Source organism: Diabrotica virgifera, chromosome 7 (genome assembly GCF_917563875.1).
Source record: "Diabrotica virgifera virgifera chromosome 7, PGI_DIABVI_V3a".
NCBI lineage: Eukaryota > Metazoa > Arthropoda > Insecta > Coleoptera > Chrysomelidae > Diabrotica > Diabrotica virgifera.
In genome coordinates this window covers 50,509,807-50,524,303 of record NC_065449.1, presented here as the reverse complement: position 1 = coordinate 50,524,303, position 14,497 = coordinate 50,509,807, and the positions used below count along the sequence as shown (strand labels likewise).

At 34.0% G+C, this 14,497-nt stretch overlaps 1 protein-coding gene across 1 annotated transcript; it reads left to right on the top strand.

The window, feature by feature from the left end:
* Positions 1-5,007: 5,007 nt before the first annotated feature.
* LOC114327330 (52 kDa repressor of the inhibitor of the protein kinase-like) lies at positions 5,008-10,275 on the top strand. The gene is made up of 3 exons (XM_050656842.1): positions 5,008-5,143; positions 9,451-9,742; positions 9,961-10,275. The coding sequence occupies exons 1-3, from the start codon at positions 5,008-5,010 to the stop codon at positions 10,124-10,126; spliced, it is 594 nt and encodes a 197-aa protein (XP_050512799.1). The 3' UTR covers positions 10,127-10,275.
* The last annotated feature ends 4,222 nt before the right edge of the window (positions 10,276-14,497 follow it).

Genomic DNA, 14,497 nt, shown 5'->3' with positions numbered 1-14,497 from the left:
ATCCTCAGGTCTGACTGACGGTCTAGTCAAAGCCCGAAATAAATTACAGTTTCGGCCTTTGACAAGTCAAACCTAGGAGAGACTAACTTGTTCAGGCAAAGGTCGAAATTTAATTTTATGAAATCGGGGTTTGACTAGTCAAACCCCGATCAGCTATTAAAATGTCGTAATTTGTTAGATTAGGTTTAATAAAACGCCATTTTTTAATTTTAATGTTTATTATTTTTATATTGCAGGAATGAAAATAAAAAAAATGTGTGTATTCTCACATATCGAGGCATTATGGCATTTAGAGTTGCACAATGCGTTAGACCTTTTACACTTACATAATTTTGAAGAGCATCTCATTTCACTTTATAGAGCATTTTATAAAGCCTTTTCCTCCAAATTTAGAATATTTTGTACCAATTTCTCTTAGAGACTGCTTAACGTCTGGAACATCTTCGAAATTAAGGAAATTGTCTTTGCGATTTCTTATTTGATTTCTTGAAAAAAGTGTGTTTATTGTTCCGTAATTCGCACAAACTCTATGTAAACCGTCAGTTGTTTTATCTTGTATGTTACCCAAAATATTTCGAGCATCTCCTTTGGCTCTATCAAAGCTGGTGATATTGTTACAGTTTTTTAAATAATTATAATTTATTTACACCATAACAAATGAGAAAATTATTTAACATTAAATATTTAAAAATATTAAATTTTTTACATAGAATAAAAATATTTTGAGGAAATAGATTTCACAGAATTGTATGAGTTTAGTATACACTCCCAACATTTCCAATAATCCTTTTTTTTAATGAAACCAACTTTATTTGAGCTGTTAATATTGTGAGGTAGGAAATTTTGTGTTGTATGTTTTCTACTCCATCATCATCATCATCATCATCATCGTCATCATCATCATTTGGCTCTACAACTCTATGTGAGTCTTGGCCGCGTTTACTATTTCCCTCCATTGTTGTCGGTCCTGAGCAGCTATTTCCCATTGCTGTACTCCCATTTTGCGTAGATCACTAGCTACTGCGTTCTTCTATCTCTTTCTTGGGCGACCAACTGACCTTTTTTTTCATCGAGCCTTTCCCAGAATGTGGCGTCCAGAAGTCTTCCGTCACTTGATCTTAGCACGTGACCCGCCCATCGTATTCTGTTTGCTTTAATGTAGCGTACTATGTTTTCATCCATTTACTACTGCGAATCTGTCAAAATGTGTGAGTTAAGCGAACGGAGTTTGATTATTATTTACACGTAATTTGGTTTGACCAAGTATATGGTCAAACCAAAGAAAAGTAACATGCATGCGTTGTGCACAGATAGAAAAGATTAAAATAAATAAAGGAAAGGCGAATGAAGGTCTTCATGCCCAGGCTAATGCTGTGAAACAATTAAGTGAAAAAAATGTCCTCCAATTTCTATCGGAAAAACTGTAACAATACATATACCCCAGCTTTGATAGAGCCAAAGAAGATGCTTGAAATATTTTGGGTATCACACAAGATAAAACCACATTTTTTTTTTCAAGAAATCAAATACGAGAATTCAAAGAGAATTTTTTTAATTTAGAGGATAACCCAGATATTAAGCTGTCTCAAAGAAAAATTAGTACAAAAGATTCTAAATTTGGAAGACCAGGCAAAATGCTACTGCAATAAGAAATAATGCTCTTCAAAATTATGTAAGTGTAAAAGGTCGTGCAAAAATACGTTAGTATTGTGCAACTCTAAATGCCATAATACCTCAACGTGTGAGAATAAACACTTTTTTTATTTTAATAACAATATAAAAATATTAAACATTAAAATTAAAAAAATTACGTTTTATTAAAGCTAATCTAACAAATTACATTTTATTAGCTGATCGGGGTTTGACTAGTCAAACCCCGATTTCATAAAATTAAATTTCGACCTTTGCCTGAACAACTTAGTCTCTCCTAGGTTTAACTAGTCAAAGGCCGAAACTTTAATTTATTTCGGGCTTTGACCAAGACCATCAGTCAGACCTGAGGATTGCCTAGTCAAACCTAGGAGTGCCTGAAATTCGGGCTTTGACTATAACAGATATACAAATTATGTGTAAGACCGATCATGGCGTACGGGATAGAAACAAGATGTGACAAAGCAGAAACCAATAGGATACGTAATAGGACTGCATGCGACCAAACATAGAAAAAAAGTATCAATTAGTAGTACAAAAGAAGTATAAGAAGTACAAAACATTACATAATTTATCAGTTTTACTTAATACTCCTTTGTACAGAGTAGATTGTAAATTTGCAAGTTTCAAATAAAAAAAATGTAATATGTAGGTAATTATAAGTCCTACTTTTCTATAAAAAAAAATAAAATTACTTGAAAATAACTCTATCTACCTATTATACATATGCTTTATAGGTTAGTCTTTGTTCATTTTAGCATGTTTGATTTAAAAATTAGGTTGTTTGCAACAAAGTGTTTTAGAAATAAATAAGAGGGATTTTAAAAGTTCTTAACTATGTTAATGACTTTGCAGATCAATGAGCGACAACTGAGTCCGTCTAGACTTTCTGACCTGCAATACTATAAAATCTATTTTTAGTAAGCTTTGTCATACTATACACATGTCAACATAAAAGACCCGATGTGAAGGAAATGAAACATCATAATTTTCTGTTTTCTTTTATTTGTAGCAAATTAGTTCATATTTCAAGGTCATTGTCATTAGTATTCCTTTTTGATTAATTTAAAAGGAAGATATGGGATATGGTCAACAAGATTACAAAATGTCCCCTTTCCCCAGTTTATTTTATAAACTAAACAACTACAGTAGAACCCCGATTATCCGTGCTCCTCGGGACCGGACGTTGGCACGGATAATTGAAAAGCACGGATAATCCGAACATTTATTTCTTATTATACTACATATGTACGTATATCCATTAGGGTGGAGCGCTGTTATATGGAGAAAAATGAAGTACAGTCAAACCCGCTTATTAGAATACCTCTTAAAGGAATATCCCGGTTTAAGAAATAAAAATTTGATGTCCCGAAACATTTCCACTAGCGACCAATGATCGGTTATTAGAATATCCCGGTCATAGGAATACTTTTGATTGGCACGAAAGCTATTCCAATAAGCGGGTTCGACTGTAATAATTTTTACAAATGCGGGGTGCGGAATCGACGCTACTGTGGGAAAGGATTGGAAAAGTTAATTGTCATTTTTTGATATGACTCTAACATCTGCCCCAACGTGATTCAAATTTTGAAATTAAAAAAAAAATTTTTTGCTTTTTTACCTGCGCGGGGTGCGGTATCAATTCGCTTCTAGGATATGAATCGAAAACTTCAATAACACTTATTTCTATTTTTATCAGAATAACTGCCCCAGCGCTACTTAAATTGATCTATTTTGAATTTCGCGCCAACCCCCGACCTAAAGCTGCAACCAAAGAGTTATAACCTGTCACAGAAGTCGACCTTCACTCTCTCACTCAATTTTAATTATAAGTAAGTAGAACACAAAGCAATATTTGCTAGAATTATTATAGTTTTACACGATAAGTACATATAATATTATTGAAACCTTATGAAGGCAGGAAGGACGAAGACGGTTACAAAGAGAAGCTATTAAAGTTTAGTGATGATAGCAAGAAATTGTTTGATTTTGCAACTTGCAAATTCAGAGATTGCAACTGTCCTAGAAACCGAAAGATTTCAATACCAGAACGAAATTTCTTAATCGACCAACGAACTGACCATAAAATAATGATGAATAGTTTAGATCGTGAAGCGACCAAAAAAATTGAGATGGATTTACATAGATTACACCAACAAGAGCAACGTGAAGAACAAATAGTCTTGCAAATAGAGGTGGAATCCATTCCTAGTACTTCTAGATTACATACAACTTCAAAGATACGACCGAATGTTCAACAGCCAGATACATTAAACAAAAACGGTGAAATTGAGGACTTCCAATCGCAATCGATTATTTCCACTTCTTCACTCACAATGAGTGATGGCATATTTCCGGTTGTTGCTAAAACATTAGATCGTTATGCGGTTTCAGATCGTGCTGGAGTAGCAATCATTTCTGCAGCTTTCCACAACATTGGTCTCATTACTGAAAACGATCCATCACGGGTTATATACAGAAATAGAGTTCGAAAAGCTCGTTCTAAAGCTAGGACTACTTTGTAACTCTATTCTGACATTTCTTTCCTCGAACTCTATCGATGTAAATCAAATAATGGCTGTTGGTTGTGATGGGACTGTCGTTAACCAAGGAAACAAAGGTGGCGTTATTCGTTTATTGGAAATCAAGTTTCCACCTCCACTCCAATGGTTCATATGCCAACTACACTCCACCGAGCTGACATTGCTTCATCTTTTTCAACATCTAGATGGCATTAGAAGTGGACTAAAAGGTTTCACAGGTCCCATTGGCAAGGCAGTTACTAACTGTGAAGTATTACCCATTGATCCGTTTCATGCAATTAAATGTACGTTGCCCGATATTACCAAATTGACACAGGAATTAAGCACCGAGTAACTATATCTACTACAAATATGTCAGTATATCAATAGTGGACATTGTGATGAAAATTTTGTGAAAAAAAAATCCTGGTAATCTAGTTCACCCTAGATGGTTGACAATGGTTAATCGGATATTGAGATTATATGTCTCAAGCCAAACTCCGCCAGAAAACCTAATTATACTAAGCACATTTAGTTTAATGGTCTATGCTCCTATGTGGTTCAGGATCAAGACTAGGCTTTGTATTTTTGGTGCCAAACATTTATAATATGATATGATAAAACTGTCGCGCTATTTGCCAAACCACTTGAAGAATGTCATTGTCCCAGTTATACAGATAAATGCATTCTTTGGACATTCAGAGAATCTACTATTAGGAATGTAAGCCGACAACAGACAGTACCAGACAGAGAGTTTGCACTCCGCAGAATATTGAAGATCAGAGAGACATCATACATAGGAGCCTTATATATTTTCCAAGTACCTATTTTAAATATGGATGCTGATGATTACATCGATATGATAGATTGGAAAACCAAGACAGAACCTCCACTTACGAAGAATTTAAGTACCGAAAGGATATCTCAGGCCATCACGGAAAAATTCCGTGTCACACATAATCCTCTGAAAGGTGTGTCAAATTAATTACAGAAGCAAGTGCTGCCCTCTGTGAGTCACGGAGGAGTGGCGGATTCATTAAGAATAAGCTCAAATCATGCCTTTTTTATGCCTAAATTTGATACTAAGAAAGACTATCGTTCACAATGAGTTTTTATGTTATTCTTCAATTTGTAAACATATTTTTTTTACTTTATATTGACTATCTTTCTTTTTTTTTCTTCATATTATAGTCCTAATAGCTTAAATAAATGAATAAAACATTATCGTTGACTCTAGTTGACTCTATCGATTTTTTTTAGAAATTTTTTTTACAAAATTCCAAAATTTCAATCTCCGTGGGGCACTTTTCAGACTGAAAATACGAAAAAATGTCATCTAAGTTTTTCATTCGAAAATGAAAGACGCATCAATTACGCACCCCGCGAAAATGAAATTCTAAAAAATAAATTTGCGCTTCACCCTAATATCCATACATATATAACTACCATAAAAAGACAACAGAACAAATAAATCTTTTATTATGAGTCTCCTTTTGTGTATAGTATATAGAGTTTCCGTCGAGTGATTTACAGTGACGCTATTTTGATAATACCTCAAAAATGCAATTTAAGTAATACAAAATCATAGCACGGATAATCCGCAGCCCGGATAATCCGCACACGGATAGTCGGAGTTCTACTGTATATGAATTCAAATGTATATAAATAATTTGTAGTATTTTTACTATTTTTTTGGAAATAAGCCACAGTTTAATAGGCTATTGATTATATTCAAAATAAGATAGCTAAAAGGAACTACAACGTTAACGGGGTTTTATTATTTTATATGGTCAATGGACATCTGTATATGAAAAAACCGCGGAGTGCTACCATTTAAGGGGGTGCGTTTTTGAGAAATTGGTGAATTAGTCCCTGGGCACAGGTTACATTAGGGTGAGTTCTATGCACTTTTGGTACAAACATATCTACTTAAAAATTGTTTCTGGTTAAATTTACTATCTAAATATCACTTTTTAAAGTCAATGATACTTTTTTTTTAAAAAAAATATTCAAAAGAAAAAGCACAAAGAAACCCAAAAGAAAGAAATTTTGTTTTTTGTCCCATAACATTTGTCCACGAGGATATAGGTATAGACATTGCTTTACAGAAAAAAACCTACATATTTCTTCTTTAAAATTTTGTTTAGCAGAGGTAATTAGAATTTATAGTTTTCGAAATATGATTTTTCAAAGTTCGCCACTCACAGCAATTTTGGGCAATTTTCCTTGTTATTTCGCAAATACTGTTCTGTAACCTTTTTCTACGTAACTTTAGGTATATGCAATGGAACACGTGATAGGAATAGAAATCTATTACCTTTAAAATGGTCTACTGTATAGCGTTGTACGACTTTTTTTTAAAGAGATGATGGTTTTTTAAATTTTTATACTTTTAACGATTTTTTATAATATAATATAAAAATAAAATAATATTATTATATAATATATTATATATTATATAATATTATATATAGTATATATTATAATATAATATTATATTATATATCATATAATACCTAATATAAAAAAAATATAATTTTTTTCATTTTTTACGATTGTTTTTGAAATGTCTCATTATAACTTTTTTTTCTTGTACATGAATATACTATTACTATAATATATTGCTCAATAAAGAGGGCTTACTTTCTATTCTTTAAAATGGTGTATCATCTTTAAATATTTAATGGAAACCGAGTGATTCTTTGATATTTTTTGACCTGTATTATTTAAAATTATTTCTTTTACAAAAATTACATAAACATTAGTCTTAGAAAACATAACTTTAGTTAAAATTATTTAAACGTTGACATTTAAAAAATTTTCAAAATCAAAGTCCATCTCTTCGTTAGCATTAGCTTCAATATCTTCCTCTGACACTACAGTTATCTTAGAGTTCCCATAATTAGTACCCATGCACATGCATTCTTTGCAGAATATTGAACAACTAATTCCTATCTTCCTACAACCGCAGTTTTTTGTACATCCTTTGGTACATTTACATGCTATTTTTTCAAGCAAAGCTTGCAGGTGCAGGAGCTTTGACAGTAAATATTGGAATTAATCCATATTTTGAAGTTTGCCCGGCCGAGTCAAGTGAATCCAAAGTATTACCTATAAAAAATAAGATTCAATCATAACACACAATGACATAAAAAAGGTATAATGAGGAATTTAAAAAATAATCCTAAAATCAAGAATCGTTGCAAGTAATTATTACATTTTGAAAAAGCATATCTTATTCAAAAATAATCCTAGAATTTTTTATAATATACCATTTTAAAGTAAACAGAATAAGCTTTCTTCTTTATTTTATAATATATACCTAGATATAGAAAAAAAGTTATATTGGGAAATTTAAAAAATAATCGTAAAAAATATAAAAACTCGTTAAAAGTATAAAGTCTTGAAAAAGATAACCTCTTTAAAAGAAGTCGTACAACATTAGACAGTAGAACATTTTAAAGATAATTCATTTCTATTCCTCTTACATGTACATATTGCATATGCCTAAAGTTACGTAGAAAAAAGTTACAGAACAATATTTGCGAAATAACAAGGAAAATTGCCCAAAATTGCTGTGAGTGGCGAACTTTGAAAAATCATATTTCGAAAACTGTAAATCCTAATGACCTCTACTAAACATAATTTTAAAGAAAAAATATGTATGTTTTTTTTCTGTGAAGCAATGTCTATACCTATATCTCCGTGGACAAAAGTTATGGGACAAAAAACAAAATTTCTTCCTTTTGGGTTTCTTTGTGCTTTTTCTTTTGAATATATTTTTGTAAAAAAAAGTATCTTTGACTTTAAAAAGTTATATTTAGATAGGAAATTTAACCAGGAACCATTTTTATGTAGTCGTGTTTGTACCAAAAGTGCTTAGAACTCACCCTAATGTAACCTGTGCCCAGGGACTAATTCAACCATTTCTCAAAAACGCACCCCTTTAAATGGTAGCACTCCACGGTTTTTTCATATATAGAGATTCATTGACCATATAAAATAATAAAACCCCGTTAACGGTGTAGTTCCTTTCTGTAGTACATAATCAATAGCCTATAAGTTTGAAAGGAAATTTATTTGACTCTTCAATATCCGAAGTGGAAGTAGAAACTTCAAATCAATTTCATTTCAAACTCAAATGGTGGCTTATTTGCCAAATAAAATAGTAAATTGCATAAGATAACACAAGGAAATAGGCTCGCCTGCAATTTCTCAACTGTCATCAATACGCCTAACTTCACGCGTAACTTTAATACGAGAATTATTGTAAAAAAATATGCATTGAAATCCAGATCCCGTTATTTTTTGAGCAATATAAAGTGAGTACAAAGGTACACATATTTTTTTTGTAATTACACCTTCAATTTACCGTGCATTTCTCCTTCTCGTATACTGTACCTTATTGGTAGAGACGTGTTAAGAAACTGTAGCGTCCCAAGGAAATAGTTTCCGGACAATATTATCAAACCGATATGGACCTAGCGTGATTCAAAATTTTAAGAAATTGGAAACCTTATACGAAAAATTGGCAAATTGTCAAAATTCTATCAATTTTTTAGTACGATGTAGTATGTAGAGATAGTAAATTAATACCAAAGAGCTGGATGTTGCGTCCGACATATTATGCAAGCAGAATACTACAAAAAATTCTACACAGAGCCAATTTGTCAATAATCCCCTAAAGCAGTGGCGTAGCCAGGGAAGGGGCCCAAGGGGGCCGCCCCCCCCCCCCGAAATTTATAAAATTTTAAACATTGTAGAAATCATAAAAAACTAAGTTTTACGGGTATTGACTTACGGTTTATTTGTATTAAATCTTGTACGTAAAACAACGTGCTTCACACATCTTATTTAACAGTGTACACGTATTATTGCATTCATAAATAAAGAGTTGCAGTTTTTATAAAGTAACAGTGTGTCGGTACTGGGTATATTTTCTTCTCTAGAAGGTAAAGGTTGGCAACACTGTTCATGGGACCGACTGTCAGCAGCCACTAGGCTGCTAAGATTTTTTCGCTCTCACGCCTTTCTGGTTTGTTTTAAGGTTAGGGCGCACCGACTCGACTCGACAGTTGAAAACGTAATTATTCATAGGCCTACATGGTGAAGTGTTTTAGTGTTCAGTCTAATGCTTGCTGTGAACTGTGATGATAATATATATTCATATTAAATAAATAAAATGGACGCATTTCTAAAAAAACCGAGATTGAGTACGGACGGAGGAGTAAATTCCCGAACTTAAGAAGTACCGGTAAGTTAAGTACCAGCCACAAAGATGTGTTAATTGGCCTAGACAGTGTACTTCCTTGCAATATCCAACAAAGGCAGTTCACTGATCTGGAGCCTGCCTTGGATTTTTACCAATCCGATTTGGTCCACACAAACCGGGACATCTTGAATGCGGAGTGGGAGTTATGGAAAAGCCACTGGAAGATTGCCCAGGTTACGCCTAAAACTGCTACTTCAGTGCTAAAGGCTTTGAAGGACGAAGATGATGCTTTTCCTAACATGAAGATTCTGCTTGGTATATTGGCAGTCCTCCCTGTCACAACAGCATCAGTTGAAAGGTAAATTATTATACAATATTTCCTATAAACTTTGATGAGTTTACTTTGAACTATAAATAGTTAATATCGTTCTTTTTAGTTGTTCTAGTAATATGTTTTCTTCATTGTAATTTATTGAAGCTGTAACAATTTTTAATAATACTAGACAGCTTGTCAGTAATATTACTCATTACCTCACTTTAAAGTTCAAAAGATTCCAGCTTTTTTTAATTTTCCAGATCATTTTCAACACTGAAAAGACTGAAGACCTATTTAAGAAATTCAATAGGTGAAGAAAGGCTCACTTCCCTTGCACTCTTATCCATACATCGAGATTTGCAAGTGAAGACAGAAGAAATCATCTGCCAATACACAAGAACTCCAAGAAGGTTGCAGTTCCATTAGTAGGGCACATTTTCATATGTATTACCAATTCAGGATTGTATTGAAAGTAAACTTGCTAATTTTGTGCACATAATAAATGTTATGAACGGATAAAAAATTGTATTGAGTTTTGAAACCTTTCTATGAACATTACTTGTAATATTTATGGGTTTTGATCTGTTAAAATATGAGTATTTTTCAATAAGAAAGTGGTAGAATATACAGTATGACAAAGCATCAATCAAATTATCACTCAAGGATCATTAACATACAACTTTACAGCTTTCCTAAAGTTTTAATCAACAAAATAAAATGTCGTTGATTTTTCCTTTTCGAGAGGAATTGAAAACTATAATAAAGTTATTTGTAACCTAAGATTTTGATGCTTAAATGAGTCCCAAACGCCTATTTCAAGGTCTAATTTTCAAAAATTTTCCGGGGGTATACCCCGGACCCCCTTTTGTCTGGGGGGTATTCCATACCCCCAGACCCCCGGTGGGCCCCCCCAAAGCCAATTCCTGGCTACGCCACTGCCCTAAAGGCTAAAATTTCACAAGTCAAATTTATTTTAAGTATTTTTCCAAATTTTTAGTCAAATTTCGGGAGAGTGGATTTTTAAAGTAGGTACGTATAAATAACAGACTGTGTGACAGCTTTAAAGTCAACAGTGGACTCGAATAGGGGACTCCAATACTGTTTAACCTTGTATTAGAGAAAGCCGTGTGGTCGGACGAAATAAAAACAGAATCGCTATCGGTTCAAGGTCCCAAGCTATTACTAGCATATTATGCAGATGACATCTCGGTGGAGACTCCATCCTAAGACGAAATATATGTGTATAAATAGAACGACAAGAAGAGACATGGTATGACCAAATGTGACAGTCAGCACCTTCAATTTCGAAAGAGTACAACCTTATAAGTATTTGGGGGGCGCAATCACAGCTGACAACGATGTTACTGAAGAAATAAAAGACAGAATCCAATCGACAAATCGCTGTTTATTCGCACTGGATAATCTTATAGAATCAAAAAAACTTACAAGAAGTTCAAAGATCAAAATCTATAAATCCACCGTCAGACCTGTACCTACATAGATGTAACTTTTGGATGTACGAAAGATCAGACGTTTTGAACAAAAAATACTTTTGAACAAAAAATTTCGAACCTCACCACATTACCACAAACCAGTATATGATCAGAACCAAGATCGAATTAAAAGCAGTTTACAATGACGCTGATATTGTCCAACAAATTAAATCTCACAGCGTCTAAGATAAGCAGACCACATGCACAGACTTCATAACGAGAGACTTATAAGACTGGTATGGGGGGAGATATCTATAGACAAAAGACCACTCGGACGTCCCAGAATGCGATAAAGCAATAACGTCCAAGCAGGTCCCCGGAAAATGAACATTCCATAGTCCATTTGACCCTTGGATGATGAATCGAACAAATTGGAAAAAAGTTGTACAGTCAGCCAAGACCCACCCAGGGTTGTCGCTCTACGTGATGATGAAGTTTCTTACCCAGATATTAATGTTGTCCACCTTGCATATCCGTCTTCTAGCTCTGTCCATAGTATCTTACCATCGATTTTTCAAAGAGTTGTCATATTAGCTGTTTCGAGCCATCTTTTGGTCCTCTCTGTGTCAGGTCGTGTTTCTGCCGCCTATGTCATTCTTGGTCTGACGACTGTTTTGTAGATTCGGCCTTTCATTTCTTATCCGATATTTTTATTTCCTCATATTGTGTCGTTCTCAAACTCCATCAATTATTCTGTTACCGGACCCTTGAAAGGGTTCAAAAGAACGCAATTATTTTGTCTTATGCAGAAACCAAAAAATTGTAAATTTATCGTAACATATTTTTGTCTTACCCTGTAGACCAGGGGTGGGCAAAAGCCGGCCCGCGGGCCGGATGCGGCCCTTTTGCTTACTTTACCCGGCCCGTTGAGAAATCCCGCAAGCAATTTTTTAAGAGCATAGGCGCAATGCTTTTTAAAAGCATTCATTTTTTTTCGAATCCTGAGAAAACTTATGAGTATTTTTGAAAAATTTAAACGCTGAATGAAATATTACATTATTGCCGAGGGCCGAAAGTCCCTGAAAACATCTATGTATATTTTAATAAGTCACAGGGGTGAAAAAAAAAAGAGGAAATTTTATGTGTTTTTTAATTTCAAATATTTCATTCAAAAGAAACTGTTTGATTATTCTAAGGGATTTTCAGCCCTCGGTAATAATGTAATCTTTCATTCTGCATTTAAATTTTTCAAAAAGATTTTTTAGTTTTCTCAGGATTTGAAAAAAGGAATGCATTTAAAAAGCATTGGTCCGAAATTTTGCGCCTACGCTCTTCATCCCTTTTATGCGATTTTGTTGAAATAAACAGTATTAGTATTCGTAGTGTTCAATGAAATGAATCTCTATCTTCTGCTTTTCTTAAAAGCATCTATGTTGAACCCGGTCTAGGCACGAATATTTTTCGGCCAGGGTGTTTGTCGTCTACCAGGACCCTTTTCTTTCGATTTTACCCTTCATAATCAGCTGCTGCAACAACTTACAACAACGTACTTATCATTTCTAAGTATGTGTCCTTTCTCCTTGCTGTCTTTCTCCTTTTAATGATTTCTCACCATTTCGTTCGTAATATGATCGGTCCATGGTATTTTCAAAATTTTCGTAAAAAGACACATCTCAAAAGCTTCCAGCTTTCTCATTAAGTCAGCAGTAACAATCCAATAAACGAGAATAGAGTGGACATACCCTTTTTATTATTATCCCGGTTTTTTATAGGGTTTCTGGTTCCCAGTTTCCAGCTTCGTTCGTCCGTCGTTGCGTTCGCCAGGGTGAAGGTTTCTTTTTGACATTACCTTTTGAATGCCACAGAGCTAGGATTGTTTCGGCCATCGGCCCTCCTCTCTTCTTTCCCTTGGCGTCAATTTTAAAATTTGTTTTGGCAGCTTGTCGTCGTCCATTCTTTCTGCATGACCATACCAGATCAGTTGTCTCCTTTGAATGTCGTCAATGATGGTTGACTTGACATAACGTTTTACCATTCGATATCAGATTTGCAGATTGAATCTTTGGTTACTCTCCTTATCTTCATTAAGGCTGCTCTTGAATTTCTAAATTTCATTTTTTATCTGGATCCTTGCTATGGCTTAATATAATGGACCACGTTAAAAATTTCGTAATTTTACTGGGAACAAATGGTTCGCATGTACACCCACACCCAACTATGACAATTTATTTTCAGTATTATCTATTATTAACAGTCAAATGTCTTTGTCCAAATTCTTTAAAATGATTCTTACAGTATTGTTGTCAAAAAAATTTCTTGGGCAGAGAAAAACATCCACCAAAAACATTAGCTTGTACGCAGCGTACATACTGGGTATGGTATAGGTCTCCGGTCCGGGAGACATTTTGAAAATTCCATTTTGGCCCGCGCTTAAAAGTATTTGCCCACCCCTGCTGTAGACATAGGAATAGAGTTTCATATGCCAAGCGAATGTAGGGAATTTATTTAAACGTAAGAAATTTGAAGTTTATCTGTCTTGTTAAAGGAAGACGTTATATTTTACGGTCATATATTCGATTTCCTGTGTTCAGTTTTGATGTAAAAAATAGTTACATTGTATATTATAATGGCCTTTGGCGCCGGGTTTTTTGGAGTTTAGATACACAAAACGTGCTCATATCATTATTAGAGAGCACATGTGTTAATTGTGGACTCAGCAATATCTTTACTAGAACTGTAGAACGGAGTGAGTTTTGCTGACTTGCGAAATGATTTTTTGATCGTTCCCTATTATGTAGGTTGGGCTTAGAACATGTTTTGTTTTTTTCTATTGGTCGATAAAAAGTGTAGGAAGCTCAGTTATTTTTTTTACTAGTCATTGATGAAAGAGGGAAGGATTAAACTTTTTTCCTATTGGTTGATCGGATGAGTAGGGTAGAATGAGAAATGGAGTGGGTTTTTAGAAGCAAGCGTTTTGCTTTGGGGAGAGAGATTCAAGTTCTGAGATTAGGAATTCAAGTTTGAGCTTTCAAAGAGAGAGGTTTGTTGAGCCTCGGCAGGAGCCGCCACGGCGCGGTTTTCTGAAGAGTTTAGATTTCTGAGAAAGTTAAGTACGAATATTAAGTTCCGACATAGCTCTTAATCAAGTTTTTAAAGTTCCTGAAAATATAGTGTGAGAAGCTGTTCTCCTTTCGTGACTTCCTAGTCACAAGCCAAATGCCGCTGTTAGGCAAAGAGCCGGTTTATTTTAGTGTATACTACACTACCTAAGTTTCTTTTTGTAAGCAGTTATGGATTAAGTACTAGAGTCATGGATAAAGTCATGCGTTAGGTGCCAATATTAATAATAAATACTTCAAGAAGT